Here is a 15733-nt window from a genome sequence, read left to right on the forward strand (position 1 = left end):
CCGTGGACACCTCATACGAATTCAGCACTAAAGAGGAAACCGACGTTTACGGCAGAACTTCCAAAGGATGGGGCACTCCAATTTCTCGACCTAAGGCTACACTAAGAAATGCACCATGTGTGCTGGTTGTACGCTCTTCGGTCTACCAAGTCTTTCTTGAACTACAAGTCGGGTCACACAAAACTAGTAAAAAATGGCATTATTCTCTCGTGCCTTAAATCCGCCATTTCCAAGTCTTGTGAACATAGAATCAATGAGAGTGCGATGTGTCAGGCTGCCCGATTAAGGTCAAGCGGTTACCCCTCCCATTTGATCTCTCGGGCATGTGATAAACTTCTTGCTTGGGTGAAGAAGGGTGATAAGCCTAAACGGGAAAGAAAGAAGTTTGTGGTAGTGCCGTACACTCATGGTGCAGCGCACGGGTTAAAGAATGTCGCAGGTAGATACGATGTTGACGTTGTGTTTTCGGCTCCGAGCAAACTTCACCGCGTGTGCAGGCAAGTGGAGATAAAGGCGAAGAGGGCAAGCACAAAAAAGAAAACGATGGACGGTTGCCAGATCAACCATCAGAGTCGCTTTGTCCCATGCAGGGTGGGGGTGGTGTACAGGATCCCTTGTACTTGCGGAGCTGTTCACATAGGCCAGACGGGGCGATACATAAATGTTCGTTTGAGTGAACATTACAATTCCCGGTCCAATGATTCTTCATGCAATCTTGCCCGTCATTGGAAGGAAGGCACATGCACTCCTCTTTTCTCTAACACCGTCATCCTCGCCAGGCATAAAGATCGTTTAACACGTGAAATTATAGACGCATTTCATATTCACGATAACAGTGGCGGGTGCATCAGCGATCCTTCCATCGCTCTCAATGATAAAGAGCTCTCCTATTTATCCGGAAGAGATATCTAACTGTCTCACGCGCATGCGCCATGGAGATGGTGTGTGCGTCTTGTCACCGTCATGTATGATCAGGATTTTTGGTTGTGTTCTTTCACTTTTGATGTTTTCCTGATTAGGAAAGCTTTTAAAGGACGTTTTCTTCCAATAAAAATCAGTTGCGAGTCAGCGCTTGTGTTGTGTCTTTCGTCGTCCGTTCGTTTTTCCCGCGCTGTTTTCACCATGAAACCAATACCTTTAATAGCATCACAGACAATCAGAAAAAGAACAAAAGGATCTATCCTCCTCCGGATAGATCACTTAGCTCGGCTGAGGCCTATGACTGGAGAAGACTCCAAGCTAGAAACTTCGCATCCCCGCTCTAGAGGAGCTGGACAGGAGGTGACACGAGGGAGGATGCGGAGGTGTGCGAGTTCTGCGGGCATACCGCTACACTCGAACACATATTATGGAGATGCCCCAGTGCCCCAGGATATGGCAGAATTAATAATGCAGTGGAATGGGAGACCATACTCAGAAGTGCCGACCTTAGCATACGACGATACGCTACCCGCCTGGCAGCAGAAGCTGCGCGACTATATCGTTGCTAGTCTTCCAGCTGCGACGCTGCCCCTCCCCGGACGCCTGCGTGCGGACCCGGAGGGGCACGCGTCTTCTTCTGGCGGAAATAAAGTTTCTTCATCATCATCATCTGTCAACACCGTCAATGTCTTGTAGGTACAAACACAACCAGTGCGACCACGTGGGCAGTTACCGCGGTCGCGCCGGCAGCATGGGCGCGCATCATGCGCTTAGACCTGCGCTACCTGTGCCAAATAGCCCAATTGGCATGCAGTGTGAGCGTCGCAGCTTTCTGGCGGCACCGAATACCAACCACGGCGCTTCTATAGAGCGGCCGTGAACCAGGTGTTAATAGCAAAACCATGATGGAATTATGCACAAGTACAGGTGCACTGTGCTCGTGGAACAGGAAAGAGCTGAAGCGTAAGGGTGCACGAAAGAGGATTCTGAGCTCGTCTTTTTACTGCGGGACCTCGATCTGCACTCTCGGAGCATTACTAGAATCTCGAATATTGTCCCGTGTGGCCGATTTCCCTTTCAAATCGAAATAAACGTCCCGGCCCCCGCCTTTTTTTTTTTTTTAACTCACCTTCGAAAAGTCAGCCAACGCGTGGAGTGCCTTTCAACCGGCCGCATGGCGGCTTGCCGCTGTGCCATACCATAGGGAACCCAAGCTTCCCAAGCTCAAGTTTGGGAGCGCGACGCCAGCACCGCAGCGGCGAGCAGCGGAAACTCGGGGCGGCGCCGTAGCAGACGCCCTGCTACCTTTGTGTGCACGTGCGACAGGAGAGTCGCGCGAGGCGCAATCTTCGCGCTGACAGACGCGGTCTCGGCGAAGCAAAAAAGAGGTAGTACGAAGGCCGTAATGTAAAAACCAAAGCGTATGTACACGGTGATCCACTCTTACCGTGAACACGCGAGTATGCGGCCGCGCTCTTCGGAGAGCCAATGAGTCTGTCCCTACCATGCACGAAAAAAGTGGCAGACGACGCCCAGGCAAGTCGCTCGCTGCTCGATTTTCCAGCCTTGCGACTGCGAGTCGCAAGCCGCTGAACTAATCGGCGAGACAGTCGAGCTTTTGGCAATGACGCTGTCCGCGGCCACGCCGGGCGACGAGCTGCGCTGCCGTAGTCGTCGCTAAGCCTAACCATTTCGCATCGATGCTGCAGCTGAGGGCACTTCGGAACTGGCCAGCGCTGTAATAAAGGCGCTACTCGCGTCACCGTTTTACTATGTTCACCGTCACATAATAAAACAATGACGTGATCGATTTCCGTGATGCCTTTAACTGCGGAGCCAGGTGACAACAGGCGAGCAGCACTGGGCATCAGCAAAGCGGCTTTGGAAAAGAAATATGCTTGTATCGCAGTTATCACTTCTACCAGCAGCTCGGTATTGGCCAACGATCCTCAAAAATTATTCATTTTTGACGTTGCTCTACTCCAGGGTTTGGTATGAACGCGAACAAACAATATTAGCGTATTTTTCTGACGGCGGCGGCAGGCAAACAGGTCGGCAGGCCGGCCCTGAGAAGCGCGCCGCTGTCGCTGTCATCACGACGCTTGTACGACTGCGGTGCACATCAATACCGTCACGACATCCTCCTGGTCGCCGTAGTGCATTGCGAATCGCACCGAGCGCAGGAGACGCGGTCAAAGCAGACGAAATTCTCGAAAGCGCGCAAGCAATGTTATTCCGGAGAGTTTTCGTTTCAAGCGAGAAGGTGACCCGCAGGTCGCACTTGCAAGTGTGAACAATGGTGGTCAAATGTTTAGGGGGTTCCCCCAAGGTGGAGTAGAATGTTGACGAACTGTTGCCTGGTCGCATGTCCTTTCGACTCGCACGTAAGTGGATCGCCGTGCGCATCGCATGCAACAACTGACAACTACGATCAACAAGTGTCTCGCTTTATTTTGCAGAGCTGATAGTACTTCGCATATTTCGAGCATATAATTATACAGTGGACTTACCTCTAGTTACATGTCATACAGTACGACGTTAATACTCACTCGAGAAACGCATTTTACAGTCAAATGGGCCTCCTCATTGTCGATCGTCTGCTCCACACAGTAGACGCGACTAATCAGTTTCCCCCCTTTAATTAAGTTTGCATTGCAATACTGCGCGCCAGTCTGAACGATCTTATTGTGGCTCATGCAGGCGACACATCGCGACAGCGCGGGCGCGCGCACGTGCAGGAAAGCGCGCGTGCAAAGAAGCGTGGTGAAAGCAGCGCGAGCAGCGCCTCAGTTTTTACTTTTCTCCCATAGATGGCGCTGCACATTAGGCGCAGCATCCATCCATCCATCCATCCAGCAGCGCCACCCGGCGATGCTTTGGGAGCCAATACGTAGCGATCAGCGAAGAGTCCACGCATATTTTTATTTCCGCGGGCCTAATTTGCGGCTGTGTAGTCTGCGACTGAAACTATTTACTATTTATTCACGGAAACCAAAAAAATAGTAAAAGCGAAAGCAAAGCCGCCACGCGGGTGGCTGAAAGGAAATACACGCGTTGGCTGGCTCCTCTTTACGGAGGAGTTGAAAAAAAAAACGCGGAAGCCGGGACGTTTAATTCGATTTGGGAAATCAGCCGCACGGGACAATAATTCAAAGTTTCTAAGAATGCTCGGAGAGTGTAGATCAAGGTCCCGAGGTAAAAAGACGATTTCATTCCTTTTTGGCAAAGCTTCCCCACGTTCTCGCTTCAGTCCAAAAAACCGGTCACTCCGAGGGTAAGCTCCTAAAGGTTGAGCTCATGGTTTCACGAAAACAGTTTAAAGAGGGGCGACCTTAACATCTCAATGCCTTTCACACCACGAGGTACAGAAAGAACTACAGCAGAAATTGATCCAGCAGATGCCACATGATTTATTTTGCAACCCTCCCTATGTCATTTCAATTATAAATTTTACTGTTGCCAACACCTCTGAAAAGAGAAAAATATCCAAGTTCAAAAACACTGTTCATTTCAGACGGTTCCATTTTAGTCTAAAACGAGGACAAAGCTTTCAACAAATACGCTACTTTAGCACTCATAGCGAATTTACAATGCTGTGAAGCAAGCTGGAATAATGAACACAGCTCATAATGTTAAAGGGACTATGAAACAAATTTATTGAGATTATGTAAAGATAGGCAATCCATCACTCGTCACTCCAGCGCAAGAATTTTTGAGCTAGCATCAATAACAACGAAGTTATAGGCGATTAAAAATCACCCTCCTCCTCTCCCCCCTCAACTCGTACGCGCGGGGCACCATAAAAAAATAAAGAAAACAGCTCCGGGACTGGGCTCCGCCCATGAAAACGTCATTCGCTGACGTTCGGTTTACAACTTCCGGTTGTCGCACTCCCGAGGAGCAGCGTGCGTCGGCAGCGTCTCTCCGGTCTCGGCGCTTTCTTGGATTGCGGCGCGCGTCGGGTTTCTTTGCTAGTTGGCAGAATGGACCCGTACCTGTTCCCGGCTCACACAATGTTTTATTTTTTTTGTGCGCTGGTTCGGCCGTCACACCGACGCTGCCAAGTCTTGGCGTGAAACACCGTGCATATACTGAGCCTAGCTGTCGAATGATGTTGAACACCCGGCTGCGGGATCGCAAAATCGCGCCGCCCGACTTAGAACACAAGGAACGTACGGTATTACGGTCGTAAAACGGACGGGAGAGTGAAACAAGGTCGGGACCGAGTCTGCATGTCGAAGCAGCAGCCGAATGTGAACCGCAGCAGTACGTAGCCGTCAGGCCAAGGCCCTCCGCGACAGCTAACGCTTCGAATTCGTCCTGTGCCCTAAGTAAATGCGGCACCTTTTTTTAAGTTATCGTAGACAAAATTGTCTTCCATCGCAGATCATATCGTGTAAACGTTCATACCGGTCGCTGTAAGCTGGAAACTCAGCTTCCCGGCGGGAAGAAACTGTGTCGGCAGCGACTTCGGTCGAAGCTTCAGGTGCTTGACATTCATGCCTGACTGTCGAACGAGCGCTGGGTTATAGTAGTAAGCGTCAGGTGCGAAGTGTCGACCGCAAACGCGGAGTCTTCGGCGGGCGTGCGACGCTGGCAGTCCGATGCGCTCCATCCAGGCTGCTCGCTCACGCACGTCTCTAGGAATAACATGCCTAGAGACGCTCGCCAGTAACTGGGTTTGCAGCCGACGACACAGCAAGGCGTATTCATCTTGGGCGGTCGAAAAAGGCACTGCGAGTGGCTCCCGAACTCGCGACAGAAAGAGGCGGCAGAGGTAAATTAAAACCATATGCGCGAAGGCAATGCCCTCGCTCGCGCTTGCCCGAGGGGGTCGCGCGGCAGCTCGAGCAGACGATTTTCACCGGTACCGGAAGTGTTCCCGTGACGTCGAAGCTGCCGCGGCTCTAGCGAATGACAGCGTGTGGTGGCCTGCCGACGTCATGGGACTAGTGACGTCTGTTTTCCCGATTTTGGTTTCAGAATTGCTCCCTACGAAGACACCAAGCGGCGCGCGAATTTTAAAAAACACGATTTTTAAAAATTCATAATAAATTGCCGGCTCAGTTCCGAAGACTCATACTTGGTGTCAATGCTTCTGAGCATCACTTCTAACATTTACAAGCGGCTTTTAATTCTTTTCATGGTCCCTTTAACAGAAAAAGAAATGTGTGCAATTAATGATATTCATATGCTGTGAATTACTATGCTTTTTTTTCCATATTTTGCTAAATTTTTTTCAAGGCTTTAGTTTCCAAATAATTTGTGAAACCTAAATCTCGCAGGTCGAAGTGTGACGGAGTGCACCTTGAGCGAGAAAGTGTGCCATGATATACAAATCAGTCTTGGCAGATACTGACGGATAGTGCTGATAAGTTCTGCAGCCTGAGAAAAAACAAAGTTTATATGCACGACGGTACCAAATGTCAGAGAAAGGAAAAAAACATGCAATAAGAAGAAACTAATGTCGTCGGATCTTATGTTTACAACTGCAAACAAAACTCTTCACCAGCACAGTATTACTGTTCATAGCAAAAGCATTTCCTTATTTTTGCACAACTTACATGTTCTGAAAAATTTCCATTTTCAAAGAACAATTCACAACAAGGCTGCACCAGGGCTATGGCACATGACAATCAGTGACACACAGAGTTCTACACAAGGTAGGTCCTTATGATGTAGTAAACTTCTAAGGTGAGGAACAGCTATAACTAGGTCAAATCATTCACCTCCACAGCACATGAAAGCGAGACTCTACTTATGAGTTGCAGGCTCAGCAACACAGCACAACATTGATTTGGTGCAGCCGTTATCTGCAGGAAGGATGAATCTGCATTCTTCCTCCACATCTCCCACATTTTTGTTTACGCCTTTTTACCCCATGTCTCACACTTTTCTTTCTGCGCATACATCTGAGAAATTATGCCCTCACAATGCTCTACAATGTTCGGTGGATGGGCAATAACAAGGAGAGTTTCACTATGAGAAGTTCGAAGCAGTCTACAAGGCACTGGAAAGACAGGAGTGCACTTTCGACTGGAAAGTTGCTTCTTAGTTATCCGAAATTACTAAATTAGTGAGAACTCACCATTCAGCGACTCCATCAAAGCTGCATCATTTTTCCACTCCCTGACAAAGACGTCAACCTTGTAATCGTCACCAAAATTTGTTTCTTCCAGGAGTAGTTCTCTTGCATAAATACTACACAAGCAGCTCAGGAAACAGGAAGACAAAGCATTACACAAAAAAGTACATCAAATATAATTAGGGGCCGGACATATTAGTTTTACACAAAAAGAACCGATAAAAGTAGGTCAAATTCAATTTTTAAAATTTGGTTTTAATCTAAAAATGTCGGTATCATTGCCAAACGCGCAACAACTAGCAGGATATTGAATCGGAAGTACACTCAGTCAAAGGAGGACACTAACAAAATATGGAAGCCAGGAATATAATGAGACAGTTGTACTATTGGATTAAGTGGCGCCGTGTGTTTTGAAGCATTGCCACACTATTTTACATGTCTGTGTAGATGGGAATGCTCCACTTCCTCGCAATCTCTTAGTGAAGCGCTGTCTATTGACTGTCATCAGTTGCTTTGGGGAGTTCCTTGGTTAGGTTTTTCCAGTGTATGTAAAGACACATAAACGTCATGAAAAGTGGGATATTCTTGCTACCGTGATGGTTCAGCAGCAGTTTAATCACCGCTGTCAGCACGCAGACCATGTGATGCCTCACCCCATCACTCAAACCACCAGTGCAACAACTCAACAATAAGATGACAACCAGTAATGTGGCACTTGCATTTTTGTCTAACAATTCCATCATTCAATTTCAGTTCACTTTTTTTAATAGTGGGCACACTTCCTTCACAGTTAACTAAATGCTGGCTCTTTTCTACAACTCGCCCTCCCATGCAGCAAATCAACCCAAAACGCTTCTGGAAGACAATTAACCCTAACGTAATACTACGCTCTTTATAACTCCAGCTCACCAGCAGCCGTATCCCAGTAGCCAATGTCTTGAACACCAGTTTTTTTTTTTTTTCAGTTTTTACGAATACACTCGAATACACTCATTACCTTTCAGCTTTCTCGCCCTTCCCACACCTACCAATGTGGCATTACTTAAAGGAGCTCTGAAACACCTTCCGAGGAGAGCACATCAACTCGCTCAATCACTGCATAGTGTTGTCATGAAAACCTGAGCCAAATAATACACTTCTACATGTAGCAGGGGACCCACAATCACGCGCGAAAGTTGGCGAGCCCTCCCCGGAGCCTTTTTTTATGCTCGCACCCTCCTCTGTCGCTCGGACCTGCTGTACACGTTAAGAGGTGGCTGTTCAGACATCAGGCAGCTACCATGGCCGCGGCCAATAAGCCACGTAGCTCCGGCAGGTCAGGAAGCTCTGCTCCCGGAGGTGGGGCCAATGGAGGAGCATGGACCTTCCAGCATGCAAAATGTGACAAGAGGAGAGGGAAAAGCGCAAGGACACTGAAATTCAAATTTTGACTAAAGATAACTCAGCTTCTACAAAGCGCATTAAAAAAATTCTTGCTGGACAATATTTGTGAAGCGAAGTGCTTTAACAACCCAGGCATACCACAACTTTATTAGAGCCTCTTTCAGAGCCCCTTTAATGAACACGGCATTGTTACAATAATCAACTGGTTAAAGTGTTCATCCTTCTCTGGTACTGATGGAATTAACTCCAGAGTTTCAAAAACCACTAAACATGTTTACAGCCTTATCCTAGCCATCATTTTCCAGCACTAACTTGATACTAGTTCAGTTCCAATTGACTGATGTATGGGAAAGGTCATTCCAGTCTTCAAAAATGGCTACCGATCATCCCCAGGTAATTACCAACCCATTCCACTAACCAGTGCATGCTCTAAAATCATGGAACACATCACTTACCCTTATGCCGCTACCCTTCTATCATCTGTCAACTTCTGTCATCCAAACCAGCATGGCTTTCATAAGCGAAATTCATAAAACCTAACTAGTTCTGTTCCTTCATAACATTCATTCCAATCCTGGTCACAACATCTCAATCGGTGCTATATTTCTAGACTGAGAAAGCATTTTTCAAAGTACCTCATCCCCGACTTTTAGTCAAGCTTTCTCGATTAAACCTCAACCCATAAGTTCTTAACTGGATTCAAGGCTTTAATACACCTCTGTCATACGGCCGACTCAGAACTGCTTTGAGCTTCCTTGACCTAAAGGAGCACAAAGAAGTTTCACCTAGAAGTAGTTGTCACCGTGTCAAATGGCCTATAATGGTTGTAACGCTTTTTGGTACAAACACAAAACAATAAAGTTCAAAAAATCTGAAATATTTTTTATCCTTCTTTTTTCACAAGAAATATAAGAATGTAATAATAATAACTAATATTTTTGCAGAAAACAATGAACATGTTCTCAGCAAAGTGCTTCTATCCTCTCTGCTGGACACCATCTGTGGCTGTGTGCAATGCCTCTGCAATGGACAGAGACTCTGCGAAATCTCCGCTGTGAACATGGCTCTGACGCTACATTAGCAGGGGCTGTGCAAGTTACAAGAATGCGTCGTCCATCATAGCACTACATGGCTACATGTGTGAGGCGAGAGAATGTGCGAGACAGATCAAAAAACAAAAATGGCGTCATCAAGGCAAGCCGTCAAGCGCTGGTTTGAGAGTATGGTGCAGTCGCTAGAATTGAACAGAACTTTAACCATGCTGGAATATTCATTTTATGCAATAAAAACTGACATAATTTCTAGAAAAGATAAAATTATTGCAGAAAAAGGTTATTTACTTACTCGGAAGCACACTGGAAACGAGCGTACTCCCTTCACGCTTCAAGGGAGACGACCGATCTCCTTTTGCTAAGAACTTCTTTAAACTTTCTATCCTTAAAGGGACCCTGCAACTTCAATCAAGCCTAACATATTTTTCCTTTGTATGCAAAGTATGGGACAATATGATGCCCGAACGCTCAAAGTGATAGCCGAAATTGTAATACCTAATATTATAATCTTCTCCAGAAATGGTGGTTTTGAGCTGATTGGGTCGAAACACAGCGATTTTTGGCAGCGAAAATAAGGTGGCAGCCAGACTGGGCACTGCCTTTCCAACTGGTTGGGCGTTCAGCTTGTACCTAATTCCTTTATACTCGGGAAATGGATCCAAAGTATTATGTCCCTGAGTGCTATAAGCTTTTTGCATGCCACAAAAACTGAAAAGAAGCAGTGAAAGCGAAAGCTAATAAGGATAACACTAGGGGTGACACCTTCCGGATCGCTTCAAACTTCCATAAGGCGAGAACTGTTCAAAACACACTGAGAAGGCACCAAAAAAAAAAAAGCCGGTCGACATACCTTCCCAAGAGATGTGAACAGAAATGCTGGACAGCAAGTAAGATTGGGGGGTGCACTAGACATCCAATCCTACCAACAAAGAAACATGGGAGCCTCCTTCGTTCAGTTAGTTACCCCTGCCCTGTCTATAGCTTGTACGTGAAGGGAAAACTCCCTCAAAATGCATGGCTGTAGGCTGCCCCGGCTAGGCAACAACTGCACAGAAGCTTCCCACTGCATGTCTGCAAGGCGCAGTTTTGATTTGCAGCACCCAACCACAGCAGTGGGCCAGTGAAAAGGGCAAGCGAAACGAGTTTTCGTCTGCTTTTTTTATTTTGAATTTTCTAAGTGGATTAGCTTTCGTTTGCATGCTTTGATTTTAAAAATTCTTCACGCACTGGTCTCTTAAATGCATAAGAAATACATTTAACCCGATCAATTGGCACTGGGGAAAACGTCGCGATGCCCCTTTAAGGACAGCCATATGACACGGGGTGCACCTCCCTTGAGATAAAAGACTACTTTGGTTGAAAGGAGCAGAAAGGAGTTCAGCCGGGAACAGCAGTATAATCGACAACATGCAGCTTGTTTGTGCTAACAGTCATTTTTTCTTTTTTTTTCAAGCATTCTTTTAGGTGTACACCTCAAGGCACTGTCACTGGCCCCTTACTCTTTGTAGTTTATATTGATGACCTGCCTTCTCCAGTAACCTCTGCCATCCACATTTTGCCACATTTTGCCCTATAAATAACCCGTTCAATGTTTCTGCCCTCCAAAATGAGCTGGTTTGTATACAGCAATGGTGCACTATGTGGCTTATGTCTCTGAATGCCAATAAGACTGTACTGACATTTTATCGATGCCAAAACTATGCACCCTCAACTTACAAAATTAACAATAGTACTGCTGTTCACACCAACCCATCTAAGTAACTTGGTATGTATTCACCTCACTACTGATTTATCAAGGTCTTGCCACGTAAACGATATAATCCTTCCAACCGAACTGTTGATACCTCTACCACAACCTGGCCAAGGCACATTCTTCTGTACAACTACCAGCTTACAAAACTCTTCTGCGACCTAAACTTTAATATGCCAGTGCCATTTTTAATACACTTTTGATACAGACCAATCCAACCTTACCAGAGATCTCGAATAGTGTTCAGAATTGTGCCACTCAGGTTAATTGTCTCAAACGATTCGCACTACCCCCCCCCCCCCCCCCCCCCCCTGAAATCCCGGTTACAACTTCCTCTCACTTCTCACCACCGAGTTTCACTCCTCGGCCTCTACTGCAAGTTTTTTCACATATCACTCGATCACAGTCAGCTCACCCAACCAGTTCATTGACCACCTGCAAATTTACAGTGTTACCCACCCCGTGCCTGCATAACTGCAATCCACGAGTCATTCTTTGTGCGTACCGCTAAGGACTGGAATGACCTTCCCAGCCATATGGCACTAATCCATGATCCTGCTCGCTTCAAGACTGCCACTGAAGAAGCTGTCTCACCATCGCCGCGTTTACCACAAGCCAGTCACAAATAATTGCCGCACACATGCTCACCCCTCATGTAATGTCCCACATCGGGAACTTGGAAGTATCAATATATAATAAATAAAAATAGAAGAAAAGCTCTAAGTGTGACTATCTGTAAATTAATTGCTAGAAAATCAACTGCGACAGCTGACGAAAAGATAAAGATACACCCTAAGTGGACTCTGACCACACAAAAGTACCATGTTATATCACCAAAAAAAAGTCAGTAATTCATACATACATAGAAAATAAAATCACATTCAATGAAAAAAAAGGAAAACGAAAATTGCATTTTGAAATAAACACCAAAAAAGTTCACAATCAAGAAATGAAAACCAAGGACGTACAACCCCTACCTATAATGCTCACAACATCTGGGATTTTCATATAGTTACCACAACAAAACAAAATGTGGCTTGTAATAACGAGCAGGCATACCCACTTTTCCAACATAAGAGCTTGTCTTCATACGAATGTTGTTCTGAAAAGTAAGTTCATTGCTTCTGTCTCTGCACTAGTTTACTTCCTTCGTTGTTTTTGTCTCCGCAGAATTTCTGAATAGAACAGGCTCATTTCAGCCACTTAAATACTTTTATAATGCCTAAACATCTACGCCCCAAACGATCATCACTGGCAGGCAAAATGCAGGACAAATGAATAAAGATCAATCACTTTTCTTTGTGCATGGATCACTTCATAAAGGGAAATTACACTAAGGCTACAATAAGAAAGTTTTTTTCAAGCAAAAAAAGACATAGCAAATGCAAAGCTTGCTCATCCTCCAAAAAAACCAACTGCTTCTGCTCGACTGATGCTGTATCAGAATTAACAATCATCTTGGGTCTAAAGTAGCAACTCTGTGTGCAACAGCAATTCGGCTCACAGCTATATTCCTATGCACATATACTTCATCTCACAAGTAGTTTGCAGCACTGTGAATGGTAGAGCTCTCGTCAAATTAAGGCCAAGGAAGACAACAAATAGTCTTTCCAATATTTGAGTAGTGTTGTGACTATTTTTCGAACAATTGTTGTAGTAATTGAAAAGGTATTTCAGGATGATGTTTTAAAGGTACAGCAGGCATTTCATTCATTGGTTAAATTAGCAGAGAAAGTCCTTATTAACACAGCACTGTGGAGGCTTGCTGCAAAGTGGTGCACCACCATTCATAAACAAGGCATCTGCCAAGTTGGCAGAGTCTCGTGTGCGCAGAAGCTGGACACTGGTGCTCTCTCCTGCTCAGGGATGGAGCCACCAGTCACGAGGTGAGAGGCGCGGAGCCTAATATTTTGCAGCGCACGGCGTTCCAATAGGCTTGGGCTGCCACAGCGTTCACAGCGCTGCAAATAACTTGCAAGATGGAGTATAGATGCACACCACTTTTTATGTTCCTTTCATTGTGCTCTGCAGAGAAAATACACACATCCCATTCATTATCATCAGCCAGACTGCAGGGCAAAGGCCCCTCCCATGTCTCTCCAATTAACCCTGTCCTTTGCCAGCTGTGGCCACCATATTTCTGCAAACTTTTTAATCTCATCCGGCCACTTAACTTTCCACCACCCCCTGCTACGATTGCCTTTTCTTGGAATGCATCACATTTTATGAGGCCTTCAAGGCATGATTAGTACAGATGTTTCATGCATATACACATGCACACAGGTATAAAAAAAAAGCTGGATGAGATGGGTTCTGGTAAGACAACAAAAGAGGCTAGTTGGTATTGCATTGCTCAGTAGCTTGAATATGCTGGCTACTGTTTAAATGTTAGGTTGCAGGAGAATTGAAGAAACCTGAAATACATCAGCGCATCAGGTACACTTGCAGATTATTGCAAAAATTGCAATCCTTGCAAAAAAAAAAAAAAGACAACCAATTTTAGAAAAAAATTCGTGTTCTGGCCAAGTGCAAAGAATGAGGAGGCGTTCTTTATCGCCAACATACATGAAGATAGTGCCAACACACCTTCAGAAGCCCTAAAGCCTCATGAGATGGGATTCATAGGTAAACAGCTCGAACAGTTGATAATGGAAAAAAGTTACACACATGCTCAGTGACGGAACCGATTTCCTCTATTATGTCCTTCCTTGTTCAATAAAATTTCAGTAGATAGTTGCACCATGTACAGTACTTGTCTCCTTTCGTCCTTGTAACCACTCACTGCATTCAAGCTACAGAACAATGATCTCTCATGGTACCCTGGTTACTGTTTTATTTTGAAGCAGCTTCTGTATTCTGGCTCTGACCAGGTTTTTGAAAGGGGCATTATTGGCAAACAGCAAAGAAAAATTTTTTGGATCACAGACAAAACGACATGCCACCAAAGAGGAATTGTATCAGATTCCTCACAGAGACCACCTTATTACTGCAAGAGGCATAAAAACAGGTTCAGGCCTTAAAACAGTAGCCGGAACCCAAACTAAAGCACTGCACTGCAAAGAAAAGTAGCCGAAGGATACTGGCTGCTAAACTGCTGCTCGATACATGTTATCCACTCCAGCATGTCGGCAAGCGACGGATAGGTCTCACTCCTGTAACAAATGTCTTCAATGCTTAGATCCTGAGACATCTTCTCATAGGCTTTAATAGCTTGCTGACAAGCACCGCTGAAGATATTTTGAGACTTCTTCAAACTTTTCCTGAAAAAAAAAAAAAAGTTTGGTTTAGTTTATACGGTTTAACGCCCCAAAGCGACGACGCCGTAGTGAAGGGCTTCGGAAATTTCGACCACCTGCGGTTCTTTAACGTGCACTGACATCGCACAGGTCACGGGCCTCTAGAATTTCGCCACCAACGAAATTCAACCGCCGCGGCCGGGAAATTTAAAAACTGCACACTAAAAACTCGTTGTACACGCTTACTTAAGCGGAAAAACGCCGAGCCTCCCTGAGAACCTCTCACACTGGTATGGTGTGGTGGTTTCTACGGACCATAGTTTAACGTCCCGAAGCGGGCTATGAGAGACGCCGTAGTGTTGGCCTCCGGATTCATTTCGACCCCCTGGAGTTTGCTGACGAGCACTCACATCGCACAGAACAAGGGAGTTTTTGCATTTCGCTTTCATCAAAATGCGGCCGCCGCGGCTGGGATTCAACCTCGAATCCTTGGGCTCAGCAGCTGAACGGCTAACTCCTCACTACTGTAACCTTTTTCTGGGTCCTTAACCGTAGTGGAAGTGCACAGCTACTTACATAACGGACTCCAACTTCGTCTTTTCCAGGAACAGCTCGTTCTCAACGCAGCGCACTACACGTTGCCGGATGTCCGGGTACTTTGTCACGAGCTCGCTGCCGGCGAGTTTCGCTGTCCGGCAGTTGACCTGTATTTCCCTCAGCGTGGCGATTGCCGTCAGCTGAAGCCGGGCACTGTCCATACATTTCTCCCACACCTGTTTTTGTTCTTTCAGCGAGCAAAATGCAAGCCTGAAAGCCTTACGTATCTCATGCAAATGTTCGTTCAAACCAGTTATGTCATCCATAGCAAGCGAACTAACTTAAAAGTAGGGTATATTTTCTCACGTCACACACACACCCATATACACACGCAGGCCATGTCTCCAAGATTTCACAGCTTTAAATGATCTTCAAGAATTATAACCAGAACGCAACGAAATCCAGCCGCGAACGGCAGCGTGCATGGCCCTACCAAACATATATGCCGCCATACTTAACGTTTGGCCATACCAGCCATACTAGCCATACATAGCCATGTGGATGATACAAATCTCAGTGCGGCAATCGCTTTTGGGGTGGTAGCCAGCGCTGCCAACACTTTGAAGCGAAAGCTACACTACGATAGGTAAAGCCTGTTTCGGGGTAGTAGTAGTAGAAAACTTTATTGACAAGCAAAACAAAATGCTCGAGGAGAAATGTACAATGGGTGGTGTCTTCATTTCAAGACTCCACTGGCCTTGGCTGCCGC

General features: G+C 45.9%; 1 protein-coding gene across 1 annotated transcript; it reads right to left on the reverse strand.

Annotated features, from left to right (window-relative positions):
* Positions 1-4307: 4307 nt before the first annotated feature.
* LOC149351028 (AFG2-interacting ribosome maturation factor-like) lies at positions 4308-15613 on the reverse strand. Its single transcript, XM_089580216.1, has 4 exons — positions 15004-15613; positions 14272-14451; positions 7010-7122; positions 4308-4389 (listed from the first exon to the last, which is right to left on the reverse strand). The coding sequence occupies exons 1-4, from the start codon at positions 15288-15290 to the stop codon at positions 4349-4351; spliced, it is 621 nt and encodes a 206-aa protein (XP_089436342.1). The 5' UTR covers positions 15291-15613; the 3' UTR covers positions 4308-4348.
* Between the last annotated feature and the right edge of the window lie 120 nt (positions 15614-15733).

The sequence above is a fragment of the Amblyomma mixtum genome, chromosome 3 (genome assembly GCF_055824585.1).
Source record: "Amblyomma mixtum isolate Tamu chromosome 3, ASM5582458v1, whole genome shotgun sequence".
Classification (NCBI taxonomy): domain Eukaryota; kingdom Metazoa; phylum Arthropoda; class Arachnida; order Ixodida; family Ixodidae; genus Amblyomma; species Amblyomma mixtum.